Source organism: Drosophila busckii, chromosome X (genome assembly GCF_011750605.1).
Source record: "Drosophila busckii strain San Diego stock center, stock number 13000-0081.31 chromosome X, ASM1175060v1, whole genome shotgun sequence".
NCBI lineage: Eukaryota > Metazoa > Arthropoda > Insecta > Diptera > Drosophilidae > Drosophila > Drosophila busckii.
In genome coordinates this window covers 10212845-10228384 of record NC_046608.1, presented here as the reverse complement: position 1 = coordinate 10228384, position 15540 = coordinate 10212845, and the positions used below count along the sequence as shown (strand labels likewise).

Below are 15540 nucleotides of genomic sequence, written 5' to 3'. Positions count from 1 at the left end.
TAAAGCTTAAATCTAACAAATTCTTTAGGCAAATATAAATTATTTGTTAATAAATTTTAAATAGAAGAATCGACTTAATTGCTTTGAGCTGAGATAAATCATACAATAAAATTAAAAAGAAACAAGCGAGTACTAGATGCTTCATATAAAAGTATATTAAATTTAAATGAAATTTAAATTCACAACTATTTATTTATTGAGACTGAAGACAGTTTAAGATAAAACAATACACAAAATATTTGAAATGAGTTAAGCAAAGGCAATTAAATACAAAATAGATAAAGCTGTGTAAGGTTTGATTTGTTATTAAATATATAATATTAAAATTAAAAGTAATATTCTCTTTTTTATTTAAAAATAAATACAATCTAAATGATGATGCATAAATGAATTCCACAAATGAAAGAGCAGAACAAATCAAATATAAAATAACCTATGCACAAGTATTTGATATTAAATTTTTGTTACTCTTTTATATATATATTGCAAGCCAACATTTGTCGCAAGGCTTGCATAAAAAAATTTACGTAAAGTGCAGCGTAAATAAAAAGCAGTAAAATTTACAAGCTGGTTGGGCAATTTTCAGCTGCATTAAGCACGTCAACAATAATAACAAGCGTTAATATATTAAGTGCTGCAAGCGAAATTAAAGATTGCAATAATGAATATAGTACAATGGGCATTGAGCAATATTTGGAGTAGACTTGATGACGATAAGTGATAAGCGACTATCGATGAAGCTAAAATAAAAACTGTTGCATGCTTTTGAGTGCGGCAATTAAATTGCAAGACCAACGTTCGCCCCCTGGGGCAGCCAATTTCGATTGCTGATTGCGATGCAGGCAACAGTTGGCGCTAACCGCAAGGCACGAGCAATGGCTCGTAGACAAATTTTGCAGCTGAAAATCACTTCCCGTTAGCATGCCGCAGCACCACCCAAACCACCCACTGCTGGCTGCTTCATCTGCGTTTGTCAGTTTTTGTGCGCTGTCATTGTTGTTACATGCCGAATTTGTCGTGAAATGTTTTGGTAATCAATTTATGTGTTCCGTCTGCACAGCAACCCAACCACCCACCCAACCACCCAACCAGCATACGCAGCGTTAGACTGTGTGTCTGCCTTATAGCCACGATGCAAGGCACTGCTTTGCCAGCTTTAGTTTTGTGGTCTAACCGCAGCCAGAGACGCGTGCTGCCAGCGCTTCCGTATGCCGTTGCCACAAAATGTTAACTGACTGAAATTCACCTGCAATATTCTCTGAGTGAATAGTCCCCACCCCACCCCCACCCCCAAGCCAGCGAAACGCCGCTGGGCAGACTTGCTGCTGAGCTCTACAGCTTTAGCTTGGGCCGTACGTGAAAATGAAGCATTTTCCATTTGATGATAACAAAACATGTTTGGCATATTGATGAATGTCTCTCGCTTGCTCTTCTTTGCGTCAGACGCTGTGTATTTTTTTTGGGCAAAAGCTTCTTGCCACAGGCTGTGGCAAGGATTGGAATTAGGTGGCGACGCGTTCGCTTTTAATGATGTGACTGACGGACGAGCGCTCACGCCTCTTCCTACCCCAAAATTAGTTGTCTGTCTTTCGCTTTTGTTGCACACACACACACACACACACATACACACACATACACATATTTTATTTTCTTTTTTGCTTTATTCTTCCGTTATCATATTTCTGCCTTGCTGTTTATTTATGCGTACGCCGGAGTTTGTTTGCTTTGTGAATACGTGATGCGCCCCACGGACAGCTGTGGCAAGCTCTGTGTGTGTGCGTGTGTGTGTGTGTGTGTGTTTGTGGCAAGCAGCATTTGCTTATGCCAGCAAAAAGTGCTGCGAAAATATAATAATAATAATAAAAATAATAATGATAATAATAATTTCTCACTTCATTTGTTGCACAAATCGAAACGCTGCTGGGGCCGCCTGCCTGACTTTGGGTATTGAATTTCAATGAGGCCACGCTGCGTATGCGCAATTTGTGCAGACTTTGTCATTGATTACAGCTCAGATCAGTTTTCGCCCGTCGCAAAATATATATTAGAAATATAATTTTTTACTTGCTGCCGCAGCAAATCGTTGAAATTCAATTACAGCAAATTACAGACGCCAAGCAGTTCGACGGCTCAATTTAAATTACCTAGCCCTGGCGCTGGCACTGTCGTTGGCTAACGGTATGTGTATCTATTTAAGCGACGCGCAGGAAGCCATAAAAATTGTTGCTGCCAGGAAGCGCAAGCGGCGCCAACAACAATTTTTTTTGCAGCTTGCTTTAGATAGCAGCTCAAACTCAAGCGTTTAAGTTCAAGGGGTTGGGGGTGGGGGCTGCGCTATGTGTTGGCATTTCACTTGAGCGAAAGCTTATCGAAAGGCAATCATAAGGCAATTTATTAAAACGGACATGCAAAAGTTTGCGGCTAAAAGTTCAAGCGGCCCAAGGAGTGCGAGAGCTGCAACTTGGCAAATTGATAAGTCATTTCAGTTGAGCAGAGAGAGAGAGAGAGAGAGAGAGAGAGAGAGAGGGACAGATAGCTGTAGGTTAAAGGGCTAAAAATTTCAATTTCAATTTAAATTTAAATTTTCGTTTATTTAACTGTATTATTAGTTTCTTCAAGTGTAGCTTTTTTTCTTTAAACTGCGACAGTTGCTGCCTGTACATTGAGTTGGCTGGTTGAGCAGCCGAAAGGTTATTGCTACATATGCATAGCAGGCAGCTAGCGACATAATCAAATTAAATTAGCACTGACAACTTGCAAGCCCAAAAATTTGCAGGCGAGAGTGAGTGAGAGAGAGAGATGTTTGAGCAAGAGAGCGCGCTAATGTGTCGTTGACATGTCAAGTGTGTATGTATGTGTGTGTGTGTGTAGCATACTTTTCAGCGTTGCCATTCATTAATCAAGTTCAGAGCACTTTAAAGTGGCAGCGACGCGCTCGACGAGGCGTCATTGTCAACACACACACACACACACACACACATACACATAAAGCATGCCACATAATGCTGCAATAATAAAGCCACACAGCAGAGCAGAGCAGAGCAGTAGCTGCAAGCAAATCCTTGGGGACGCCTGCCAGCCACGTTCGTCTAACGGCCACGCCTCCCAAGTGTAACGCACGCCCATAAACGCAACGCTGATAAAGTCATAAAAAATACACACACACATAGCAATGGAAAAGTAGCAGCAAGTTTCTTATACAACAAAGGCTTAGCCACAGTCTTAACTGTAGCCCCAGCATATGCGTTGGGGCCAGAGCCAGCGCCAATTGCCACATTAACAGTAACAATAACGCATTTGGCCAAGCTGCTTATCAGCAGCAGGAGAAATGATGATGGCAACCCAACTATATCCCTGGGGCTCCACTCGCAGCCATAATTGAACGCACGCATGCAACTGGAGGCCAACTAGCGCCATAAATTTATATAAAATACATGAAACGCACTTATCTTGGACTCGATATATATAGCTTGAAATAAACTAGCGTTGAATATTTCTGGAGACTACAATCAATCAATTGTTAGGCAACTTCAGCTGCTTGCACTTGTTGCGGTTTGTGGGCTGCAGCGTAATTAAACTAGCTTAGCTTTGCTTTGGGCAGCAGCACACGCTGCGTATGCGTATTGCAAATTGAGCTTAATCCACACAACAAATTATTATTTACACTAAATTGCACACAAGCAAAACAAAGTTGGTCAACTCATGGCATTTAAATAGTTTAAAATTATTGTGTGACGTCACAGCAGCTGAGCTAAGATTTTTGTGCTTTATTTTAGTCATATAAAAAATTTGGCATATTTATAAAGCGTAACCAACGTATTTTTGTCGGCTCAGTTAATAGTTTAATTTTGCGTGCTTGAATTTATTAAAAAATTTGACTGGCCCGAGACTGAATTAATAATAAATACAAATTAATTTATATGTGTACTGCTTATGGCATGACAGACACTATAATTTGTTCAATCAGCAAGCGACTAACGTATTGCGAGTGATGACAACAGTCGCCAGTCTGGACTGTCAAGCAAAGTCGCCAGCAGCATTGGAATTGTTATTGTAATTGTTTTCTCTATTGTTTGGCCAAGTTGTAATGCTAGAACAAAAGAGCAACTGCGAACAGCCAGCAAGTTGGCCAACAACTTGGCTATAACTTGTTAACTTGCCAGCAGCAACTATTGCTGCCGCTGCTGCTGGTGCCGTCGATTAATTGTTTATTGCGCTGCGCTGTCTGCGCCACAAAGTTTTGACACCTGAGCAAGAGAGCCGCATGTACACCGCTGGGCATTTGGTCATGGGATTGGTTTGATTTTCCCATTTTAACTGCTTAGCATTGAGGCGGCAGCGGCGTAATAATTATTGAAAATTATTGTTTTGTTGTTGTTAGTCGTTTGCACAATTCATCAATTGGCCAATAGAAAGTACAGCATTTGGCTTTTTGCTTTGACACGCTGATTACCCAAATTGTTTTTAATAATAAATCGTAAACTTACGTAGAGAAAGTTAACAATTGTTCGCATATATAATTATTGCGAGCACTCGACTTTGAAATATAGTTCAGCTTGGCTATTTTATATATTTTATAGCTGATATCGCATGTCTGTCGACTGTTATGGCAGCCACTGTAGTCTGTTATTTATTATAGTTAGTAGCTGTAGTAAACGTTTGATAGGCTGTCAGTCAATTAAGTGACGCTCATTCGATTGTTTAATCTTTTAACTAAAGATTAGAATGCATGTCATTAGTTCTTAAAGCTTTCAATGGCTTTAAGCAATTAATCAATGGAAATGCTGTCAACATAAGCAAATTAAATCTAATAAAAATTTTATATTGATTATAAATCTTTACAAAAAAACAGTTGGCAATTTGCAAATTTCAATTCAAATTGTGACAAATAAATAAAATTTTAAAATGCTGCATTATATATTTTTGTGTAAGTTTATTTTATTAATTTTTTAAATTTTAATTGACTGCATTTAAGCTTAAAAATTAAATTATATCTAGCAGCTTAATTTTTATAATATTTTATTTGATTTTAATAGTTTATAAGTTGTTTTGTATATTAAAAATGTTTCACTTTTAAATTTAAAATATTTTTATTTATTTTTATTTTTATAAATGTATATGTATTTATTTTAAACAAGCTTGCTGTTACCGCTGGGGCAACTTAATCTAGTTATGTATAAGGGAAAATAATAACAAAGGATCACATGGGTCCATACATATGCTAACTAGACAATATCCTACAATTTACTATATACATATTCAATTATTTACATTTAAGTGATGACCCTTTTAGGGAGGTCAACTGGGTGGCATAATTTAAGATATAAAAATAAATAGTTCGAACATAGAGCTAAAGGCAACGCTGCTAATGCTCAGCAGCATAATTATTATAATATTTTGTGTATGCCAATACTTTTTGCACACACTGCTGGCATATTTAGCTAGCTAATTTATATAGTCATTCGATAAGACAAGTGAATGGCTTGAAAGTAAGTTCATTGCTTTAATTTTTGGCTACTGCATTTCTTGATTTTGATTTTAATTTCAATCGATTTTGTTGTGCTAATTGTTTGCTTATATTAATTGTTACTTTTTGCTTGCTAAGTCAGACGCAGCTGTGTGTGGCTTGTTAAGTTTCTAATTTGATTTTTTATATATAATTGGCTTGCCAGCTTTATGACATGTCTATGCATGTCAACAGCAAACAGCTGAACACACTTTGGCTTGCATTTAAATTGAGTGAAGACAACTCAGCTGCAAAGCATAATTACAATTGAAAATTAATCAACAGTAGCCACAGTCTGTCCGTCCGTCCGTCCGTCCGTCAAACAATTGCATTTGCCAACGCGACTCAAGCGTTAACTACAGCGCAGATCTCGCTACTATATATGTTTGTATATATATTTGAGAACTGCTTGCTGTTTTTATAGTCTTAATAATTTGCATCGAATTACCAAATGTTTAATAGCTGCAAATGTTTATGTACGCTGGCATTCATAATAAGCTACTAACTACTTATGACTGGCACTGTGGCGATTGTTATAGCCAAGAGCTTGACGCGCTGCAGGGCTGCAGCGCAGGCGGCGGAGGGCTGCGCGCTCGTTACAGCTGAGCGACGATGAAACGCGGCTTGGCATCCATTTGGCTGCCAGCAGCAGCAGCTTCGAGAGCTTCGAGCTCGAGCTCGAGCTCGACTCTTTGCGCCGCTGCAGCTTTGTAAGTCAAGGGCGGTGGGCGTGGCGCAAGCACTTGCAATATAATTACAATTACAAGCAAATCAAGCGACGGCGCTAAACTGGTCAGCGAGTTGAGTGAGGTCTATGAACCAGCAAAGGCCAAACAGCTGTTGCCACTTGCCACTTGTTGTGGCACCAAGTCAAGGGTGTCGCTAACTCTGACCCAAGCCAGTTCCACCAGCCAGCAGTGAAAGCAGCTCCACCTGCTCGATGCTCATCCCAAGCTCACTTGGCAACTAAATTGCGTGTTGGGCGCTAACAACTTGAATAAAGTAACGTTACTTATTTATTATCAAATTGTGTGTTTTTTTTTATTATTAGTGTAATTGTTGTGCCAAAATAATAATAAAATTGCCATTGCCATGTGAGAGATCCAAAATGCACTAAGCAAATGAACAGCAAAATAAATACACACACACACACACACACACACACATATATATATGTATAGAGGTAGATTTCTAAAATGACAAAGCATAAAATGATTGAAAAATAAAGTATGTAAATAAAATTAGACTTGCATTGACGTGCGCACAATTAATTGACAAAGCCAACCAATTCACAATTGTTAACACACACACACACATACATATAAGTATGTACATATAAGTAGCTTGCGAAAGTGCAAATTGATGTATGGCAGCATGCCCTGTAAACAGAAGAAGTTGGAGTAGAAAGTAAAAGTAGAAGAAGTAGTAGAAGTATTAGATGTAGTAGAAGTAGTAGTAGCAAAAGTCGAAGTAGTAATAATAGTAGTATAAGTAGTATAAGTAGTAGTAATAAAAGTAGAAGTAGTAATTGTGGTAGTAGTAATAGTAGCAGTAGAACTAGTAATAGTAGTAGTAGAAGTAGTAATTGTAGTAGTAGTAATAGTAGCAGTAAAAGTAGTAATAGTAGTAGTAAAAGTAGTAATTGTAGTGGCAGTAAAATTGAAGTAGTAATAGTAGTAGTAGTAGAAGTAGTAGTAGAAGTAGTAGTAGAAGTAGTAGTAGAAGTAGTAGTAGAAGTAATAGTATTAGAAGAAGTAGTAGTAGAAGTAATAGTATTAGTAGAAGTAGTAGTAGTAAAAGTAGAAGTAATAGTAGTAAAAGTAGAAGTAGTTGGAGTAAAAGTGGAAGTCGTAGAAGTAGTAGTAGTAAAACTAGAAGTAGTGAAAGTAGTAGAAGTAGTAGATGTAGTACTAAAAGTAGTTATAGTAGAAGTAGTAAAAGTAGTAGTAGAAGTAGTAGATGTAGTGGATGTAGTGGATGAAGTTACTAACAAGAAGTTATAGTACATAGTAGTAGTAGAAGTAGTAGAATAGGTAGTATGGAAATAAACGTAGTATTAAGAGTAAAAGTTGTTATGAAAATAGTAGAAGTGCTACAAGTATAAATAATTGTAGTAGATAAAGATTTTTTACAAATAATTGTAGCCTAATTGTAGTATATAAATAAAATAGGTGTTAAAATTAATAAAATATAACAAAGTATAATTTATTTATTTATTAAACGAAGAAATAATAATACTAATATTTATATGCTAGTCTAATACGATTACTAGAGTCTAGTAGTATTAGTTGTTAAAGTAGTAGAGATCGAAATAGCAGAAGTTTTGATAAGTAGAAGTATGTGTAGTATTAAGTTCTATTAATTGTTAGTACTTAAGGTAGTAGCCCTTGAATGAAAGTAGTAATCGTAGTAGACGACTAAGTAGTAGAACAAGTTTTTTAAGTAGACATATTCATTTGTATTATTAGCACTAAAATAAATAAACAATAAATTAATTAAATGAGAGTCAAAATGAGGTGTAGATTAATTTTTATTGCATTAAGAATTTGAAGTACTCATCGAAGTATTTTTAGTATTACAAAGTATTGAGACTAAAATTAGTAGCTTTAACTATAACTAGTAGCTGGCGCTTGTGGGAGCGACGTCGGCGGATCGGATTAGTTGAGCAGAGATCAGTTGCACACCCTTGTGGTTACTATGAATTAGTTGCTAGCATTGATAATTAATCGGAGTAGTTAGTGGCTCTGCAAAGCCAAGTTGAACGACCTGCTGCTGCTGCTGGAATTGACCAAAAACATGCGTTGGCCAATGTCAATGTGTTGGCCAAATTGGTGCCAACAGAACTTGGCTTTGAATAAAAAGTGGTTTGAATGCAGCAGCTTGAAGCCTAAACGAGTTGGGCAATGTGCGCAATTTATTTGCGCATTGTAGGGTAACTGACTGTCGCATAAGACTGCAGTTTGCAAATTTTTTGGGTCATAAGCGCTGTCGTGCAAAATATTTCGCAATAGGGCAAGAGAGTGAGAGAGAGAAATTGAAGCTGCAATGGGTGAATGTTTGTTTGGCTGCCACACACACACACTTGTGAATCAAGGCTTATAGGTAATTATGCGTGTGTGTATGTGTGTGTGCAGTTATGTTTACAACATTGGCATTGCCGTTGGCGCTTATCAGACGACGCACTCAAGTTTGCCTAAAGCTCGAAGCTGTGCGATCGTCGCAAGCCGCCCTCAACAGCAGCAACAACAACAACAACAACAGCAACAATGACAACAACAACAACAACAACAACAACAACAATAGCCACACACAGCAGTGGCACGTTGACAGCGACGTCGACGTCGCCAGCCAGCCGCTAGCAGCGGCGTTTTACCGTGTGGCGAGTCAACGCCACTCATCAAATTCAATACGAATTTTAGTCGCTGAGTTCAGCTCATTGTCGCTGGTTTAGGGTACACTCTACCTACTCAAATAAAGCTATATATATATACATATATATAGGTAAACCCTATAATACGGCAGCTCGTTAACTCTTATAATAAACATAATCATAATAATGCTTTTGTTTTTCTGAATTCGAACAATTGAATCGAAAGCTTAAAATTCAAAGTAATCGCATCCTGGCGAAACGATCTAGCGCAGCATAAAACTAAATTAAAGTGAGTTTACCGTTAGTTTACAATGTGTGTGCCCCGCTCTTTTGTGCTCATGTGTGTGTGTGTGTGCTGTGTGTGCTGTGCGTGTATTAGTGCTAATAACATTAAAGATTTGTATGTAAATTAAATCAAATTTGCGCTGCTTGTCGTAAAGTTTGGTTTGCGCTCGTTTATTGCAGCTTGCTGTCTCTTTCTAATATCTTAACTAAGTGCACATGTCTCTGTGTGTGTGTGTAGCTCGTTTGTATGTTTGACAATATGATATTAAACTTATGGCTATTGTGCTTATTATAGTATTTATACTAATACTTGGACTTTGTCGCAATTGCACGCCAACAAAATATCAAAACAAATCATTTATTATAATAATAATCTCCACAGCAGCCCCAAATTTGTTGTTTGTTTTTTTTTTACTATTTATTTTTATAACTGCTATGTATGTCAACATTATGGCAAATCATGTTTTGCAATTTGTGTTTGCCTAATGAGTTGCAGTTAATAGTTTTTTGTTTTTTATTTATTTTTTGTTTTTGGGTATTTTGCATGGTTTGTTTTGTGGCTGTTTTGAGCTGAAAACTATTTCGAGAGCTGAGCTTTATGATTGAATTGCGCATATATAAAAAGCTAAAGATACTTGAGTGTTGTTGTTTTTTTTTCTTTTTTATTTTTTTCACTAATTGTGCTTAATTATTTTCAATTTAGACTTGAACTAAAGCACAGTTTAATCTCGTATGTTGTCATTTGTCACACACACACACACACACACACACGTGCATGTCTGTGTGTGTAGACATGCAATCAATAAGTTAACGGACAATTCGGAGCGCACACAATTGTTTCACATATATCTAGTTGCAGCTGTAGGTGTGTGAACTGTTTTGTTAGCAAGCGGAAATGTTTAAAAAATATATGATTAGCACTCTGATAGCAGCAGCAGCAACAGTCAAATCAAACAAATAATGTAAAACCATCGAATTATAAACTCGAAAACGTGTCACAAGCCAAAGACAGAAAAATAAAAAACAAAAAGTAGTTACAATAATTGCAGCAAATTTCTCACAAATTGAATTTGTTTGATTAACGTTAACGTCTGTTGTTTTGTTTAATAATTTAATTGTCATAACGGTACAGACAGACAGATAGACAGACAGACTGTAGTTTCAGCTGCACAATTGTTTTGTAAAGTAAACTAAACAAAAGACAAGCGGCTCTAATTATTTGCCAACACGTCGTATACGTCGTATACTTAATAAGTTGAAATAAGTTTTAAATTTGCTGCTATAAATAAATTGATATTTGCATATGCGCATAAGCTTGATAGATTAGCAGTTTATTAATTATAAACAAATAATTATGCAGCAACAAACGAAATCAGCGATAAGTTTTGTGTGTTTTTTGCCAGCATAAATGCATAAATTTTAGTAACTTGACACGACTTCCTGGTGTGTGTGTGTATTAGTTAACAGTTAGTTATGGCTTTAGCCTTAGCTTGGCCAAAAAAATAAATTAAACAGCTGCATGCAGCCGACGTCGCAGACGTGCCATGCATAGATATGCGGCTTAAGCTTGACCTCAAGCCAAATTGAAAATCACTTCCCCCCTATGCATTGCATAGAGTTCAATGCACGTTGCTTACGACTTGATGTGCCATGCACACTATTAAAAAAAAACACACACACAATGCATGTCAATTAATATTATATTCTATATGGTGTGCTGCACTTGAAGTGGGTCAGCAATATATTTCCATTCTATATAATGATTAAACTTTTACATTTCTTATTTGAGAGTCGAGCACAAAGTACGCGATAGATTAGCTCTCTATATAGAGAGAGAATCAGACGCGCTATCTCGCGCAGCACATGGAAATTTTCTAAGAAGTTCTAGCAGCTGCTGCATAAGTTTTAATTGCAATTGCTTAATTTAGTTTATGGCGCATCTGCATAATTTGTTGTAATGCAAATCTCGGCAAATTTGTAATTGACCGAAATTCAGACAAAAACTTTGCTTTTGTTGCAATTAAAAGCAATTGAAAAGACTCGACTACGACTAATGATATTTTTAGAATACATGATAATGAACTTTAGCGTATATATATGTGTGTGTGTGTGTGTAATTAACTCAAGCTTGGCACTAAGTTTGTCTTTAGGCAACAGCGAAGCTGCTGCTGCTGCTGCTGCTGTGGCAGCAACGTTGACGGAAATTGAAGATTAAAACAGCCAGCGTTGCACTTTATGGGTCGCTATAGGTGTGCGTGTGTGTGTGTGACTGTCAAGGTCAATTAGCTTTTGCTTAATTTCTGTCACTTTTAATGAGTAAATGCGCCAGACGTTAACAAAAAGGTTTTTTATTTTATTATATACAAAACATATATATTTGTTATTATTGCTACAGTGAAGCTTCGAGCTAAAAATAAATATTTTATTGTAATAGTCGCAACGCTTTGATTTCATGTGAATTCGCAGCCAGTTCTAGGGGGAATTCCATAAGCGGATGCAAAAAGGGCACAAAATTCCACTCAAATGTTGCCAACTGTAAAATTTGCAATTAATTGTAATTTACAATTTACAATTGTTGTTAAATAATTTTGAGTACAGCGAGAGACTTTTGTGCGTAACATAATAATGATAAATGATAATGATAAAAACGACGCCGCCTCACACATGAGGCAACGTTGCTGCTGGCGGCGTCGACTGCGCTGCTGGCGTTGCGCTTGATTGACACTTGCGCTTACACTAGAGTAGGAGCAGCCCAAAACAAAAGCGATATGCAAAATGCGAAGCACGTAAAACGTAACGTAACATAAGAGAGCAGAAAAAAAAAACACACACACACACACACACAGACAACAGTGTGAATGCTGTGTGTGTGTGTGGTTGGGTGGGCGGTGGGGGGAATACACAAACGAAATATAAATGAAATACTTTCGCTGACGATTGTCAACTGGCAAATAATCCAATCAGAATAAGTGGCAGCTGAGCTGGACAAAAATAGAATTACAACAACAACAATAGCAAAAGTAACAGTAACAGTAACAGCAACAGCAACAAAAACTGTGACTAGCGGAAAGTGAAGCTTCAATGCTCAAATGACCACGATTAATACACAGCCGAAACTAACTACAAACAAATCAAATCAAATCAAATTTAGCAAATGAACGTAGAATGTGTTTTCATTTTTTTTTGTCTGTTCTTATTGCAATGTGAAATGCAAAAACACGTAGCCGTGCCGTTAGCCCAGCTGCTAATAATTTTTTAAGTTGCGGCTGTTTTGACATTTGCAATGATGAACAGTTTGTCAACGTTAAAAATTGACATTATAAAATATGAATGTCTAACTGACTGACTGACGGACTGTCTGACGGACTGATCGGCAGCAACAGCATATATCACTATATATAACTAGATTTAGTTGCCCCAGCGGTAACAGTATCAGCTTGTTTGAATTAAATATATAATCAAAAAATATACAAAAATAATTTCTACATTTTGCTACAAAAAAATGTAACTCACATTTAATAATTTTGTTACGTTTCTATTCATAATTAATGCAAATTTAACTTGCAGTTTTATTTACGTCAGCAACGCTTTGTTTATTATGATTTATTGCAAACAGTAAAATTTTGTTGCTAATTCATAATTTTTATTTCATTGTATTTAGATAATGTCAACTATGAATAGTCGACGATAAAAGAAAATGAAAAAATTTCCAATTCGCTTATTAGAAAACTAATTTTTGTAGCTTTATATAACAATAATAACAAATAGCAGTTAAAATGCATATTTTGTTAACTGCTATTTGCCAGCCCTGGTTTTGCACTGATACTTAATGCTGGCTGCTTTACAATTCGCTTACAGTCGCGCCAGTCAAGATGTCACCCAAAGACGGTGGCGGCATCGATTTGTCCAAGCATGCGAACAAGTATACGCTCAGTACGCCCACAGTGCCGGCCATACAGCTGAGCACGGAGAAGCAAACGGAGACGCGCACAACGGACACTGGAGCAGCAGACACTGGCACGTCAACGGGCATGCCGCGCACATGGCGCGAGAAGCTGCGTCTGGTGGCCAACAATATAACAGTGGAGCCCATACTGGCGGCCTATATAATGCCCAGCGTGCTATCGAATCTGGCAACGCAGAATCTGAATCTGGAGAAGGCGTGTCGCGTGAACATGGCGTATGGCGATGAGATTTGCGATGCGTTGACGCGCAGACAGACGGCGAACTATACGCTGTGAGTAGTGCGCGGTAACTAGTGCGCGTGGAGCAGTCATAACATTTATTTGTGTTCGTAGCGAGGAGGAGACAGTGCAGCAAATGGTGGCGCGCATGGCTGCTTGGAAGACAGTGATACAGTCGCTGTTTCCTTGTCTGCTGATTTTGTTCTGGGGCAGCTGGAGCGATCGCCATCGTCGTCGCAAGCCCTGCATATTGATACCAGTGGTGGGTGAGTTCCTGGGCGTTGTCGGTCTGATGCTCTGCGTTTACTTTGAGAATGCGCCCATGGAGGCGGCGGCGCTAACGGAGGCAATCTTTCCATCGCTAAGCGGCGGCTGGTTCACCATGCTCATGGGCGTCTTCAGCTATATAGCGGACATCACCACCGAGGAGGAGCGCACATTGCGCATCGGCATACTCAACGTTTGCTTCTCGGTGGGCGTGCCCATTGGCATGGCCTTCAGCGGCGTGCTGCTCAAGTGAGTGCGCCTAGAGAGGCAGCAATTCCAAACTCCAAATTCAAAGTTTCTATTTCGATTGGCAGGCAAATTGGCTTCTATGGCGTGTTCAGCATCTCTGCCGCTTTCTATGTGCTGGCCTTTGTCTATGGCTTCTTCTTTCTGGACGAGCCAGTGGCGCGGCCGGAGAAGACTGCGCCGCAGCGCAGCTTGCTGGCGGATTTCTTTGACAAGGAGCATGTGGTGCAAACGTTTCGCGTGGCCTTCAAAAAGGGCGAGAATCAGCGCAGGCAGCGCGTCATTCTGCTCATGATTGTCGTCATGGTCATCATTGGTCCGCTCCATGGCGAAATGGCAGTGACTTATTTATTTACGCGCTTTCGCTTCAACTGGTCGGAGGTGGAGTTCAGTTTCTTCTCCACTTATGCCATGTTTACGGGCCTGATTGGCGTCATCTTTTGCGTGGGCATATTGTCGCATAAGCTGGACATTGATGATGCGCTGGTGGGCGTGCTCTCGAGCACTTCGAAGATTCTCTCCTCATTTGTTTATGCGTTCGCCACGCTGCCCTGGCACATGTATCTGGGCGGACTGGTGGAGATCTTCAATGGCACCGCGTTCATTGCCATGCGCTCGATTGCCACCAAGCTGGTGTCCAAGGACGAGCTGGGCAAGGTCAACTCGCTGTTTGGCGTTGCCGAGGCGCTCATGCCCATGGTCTTTGCCCCCATGTACACCACGCTCTACGCCGCCACGCTGCGTGTCCTGCCGGGCGCGTTCTTTCTGCTCGGCGGCGGCCTCACCATGTTCTCTGTGATTATATTTCTGTAAGTCCCGACACATCACATCACATGATTAGTGTTTGCTTAACTTATCGTTATCGTTGCTTGCAGCTGGATGTATCGCTTCCAGGTGCGCATGCGTCGCCAGGCTGGGCCACGCTCCGATGCGGAGCGCGCTTCGTTTCGCGAGGCCAATGGCAACATCAATGCGATTGAGGCTTTGGCGCTTGCCAGCGAGGCCAAGGGCCAGCTGAATGGCATTATATCCAATGTGATACACGAGTCCCTGGAGCATGCCGAGGCGCCACCACCACCACCAGCGGCAGTTGTGGCAGCGGAGCCGCAGCAGCTGACGCGGCAAAATGGAATTGAGAATCGCGCATTTGTGCAGGATGCGCTCGAAAATAAAATGAAGGATGCCTAGGCCAATCTATTTCCACCCCTACCCCACCCAACTCTTAGCCCTACCTCTTTAGCCACGCCCACTTGTTGTTGGTCCTGTGTGTGTTTATATGTATTATTATGCTTATTATATAGAATTTGTTACACGATCAGCAGATCGATCTATCTATACGATTTGTAAATTGCTTAGCTCGTAAGTTTTCCAGCCCAGAGAACACATTCACACATTCTTTCTCTCTCTCTCTCTCACTCTCTCTCTCTATATGCTATATATGATTTTTTTTTGGCTTTTTTTTTGTCATACGCCTAGTACAATAATAATTTTTGTTGTTTTAGCTTTTAAGACTGTAAAAGTATTGAATAAATTTAATAACGTCCAATAACGCTGCTTGACCCCTTTTTTCTCTGTTGCGGTCCTGGCCGCAGGACAATCGCGTACAATCGAGAGCACTGTAATCAGTTTTTGTTGCACCGGCGCCCCTTGTTTGCATTCCCCACCCCCCACTCGCTGGTGGG

At 39.2% G+C, this 15540-nt stretch overlaps 1 protein-coding gene across 1 annotated transcript; it reads left to right on the top strand.

Moving 5' to 3' along the window:
- Positions 1–8943: 8943 nt before the first annotated feature.
- Positions 8944–15325, top strand: LOC108605618 (solute carrier family 46 member 3). Its single transcript, XM_017995399.2, has 5 exons — positions 8944–9165; positions 13020–13398; positions 13460–13861; positions 13927–14667; positions 14734–15325. The coding sequence occupies exons 2-5, from the start codon at positions 13034–13036 to the stop codon at positions 15044–15046; spliced, it is 1821 nt and encodes a 606-aa protein (XP_017850888.1). The 5' UTR covers positions 8944–9165; positions 13020–13033; the 3' UTR covers positions 15047–15325.
- The last annotated feature ends 215 nt before the right edge of the window (positions 15326–15540 follow it).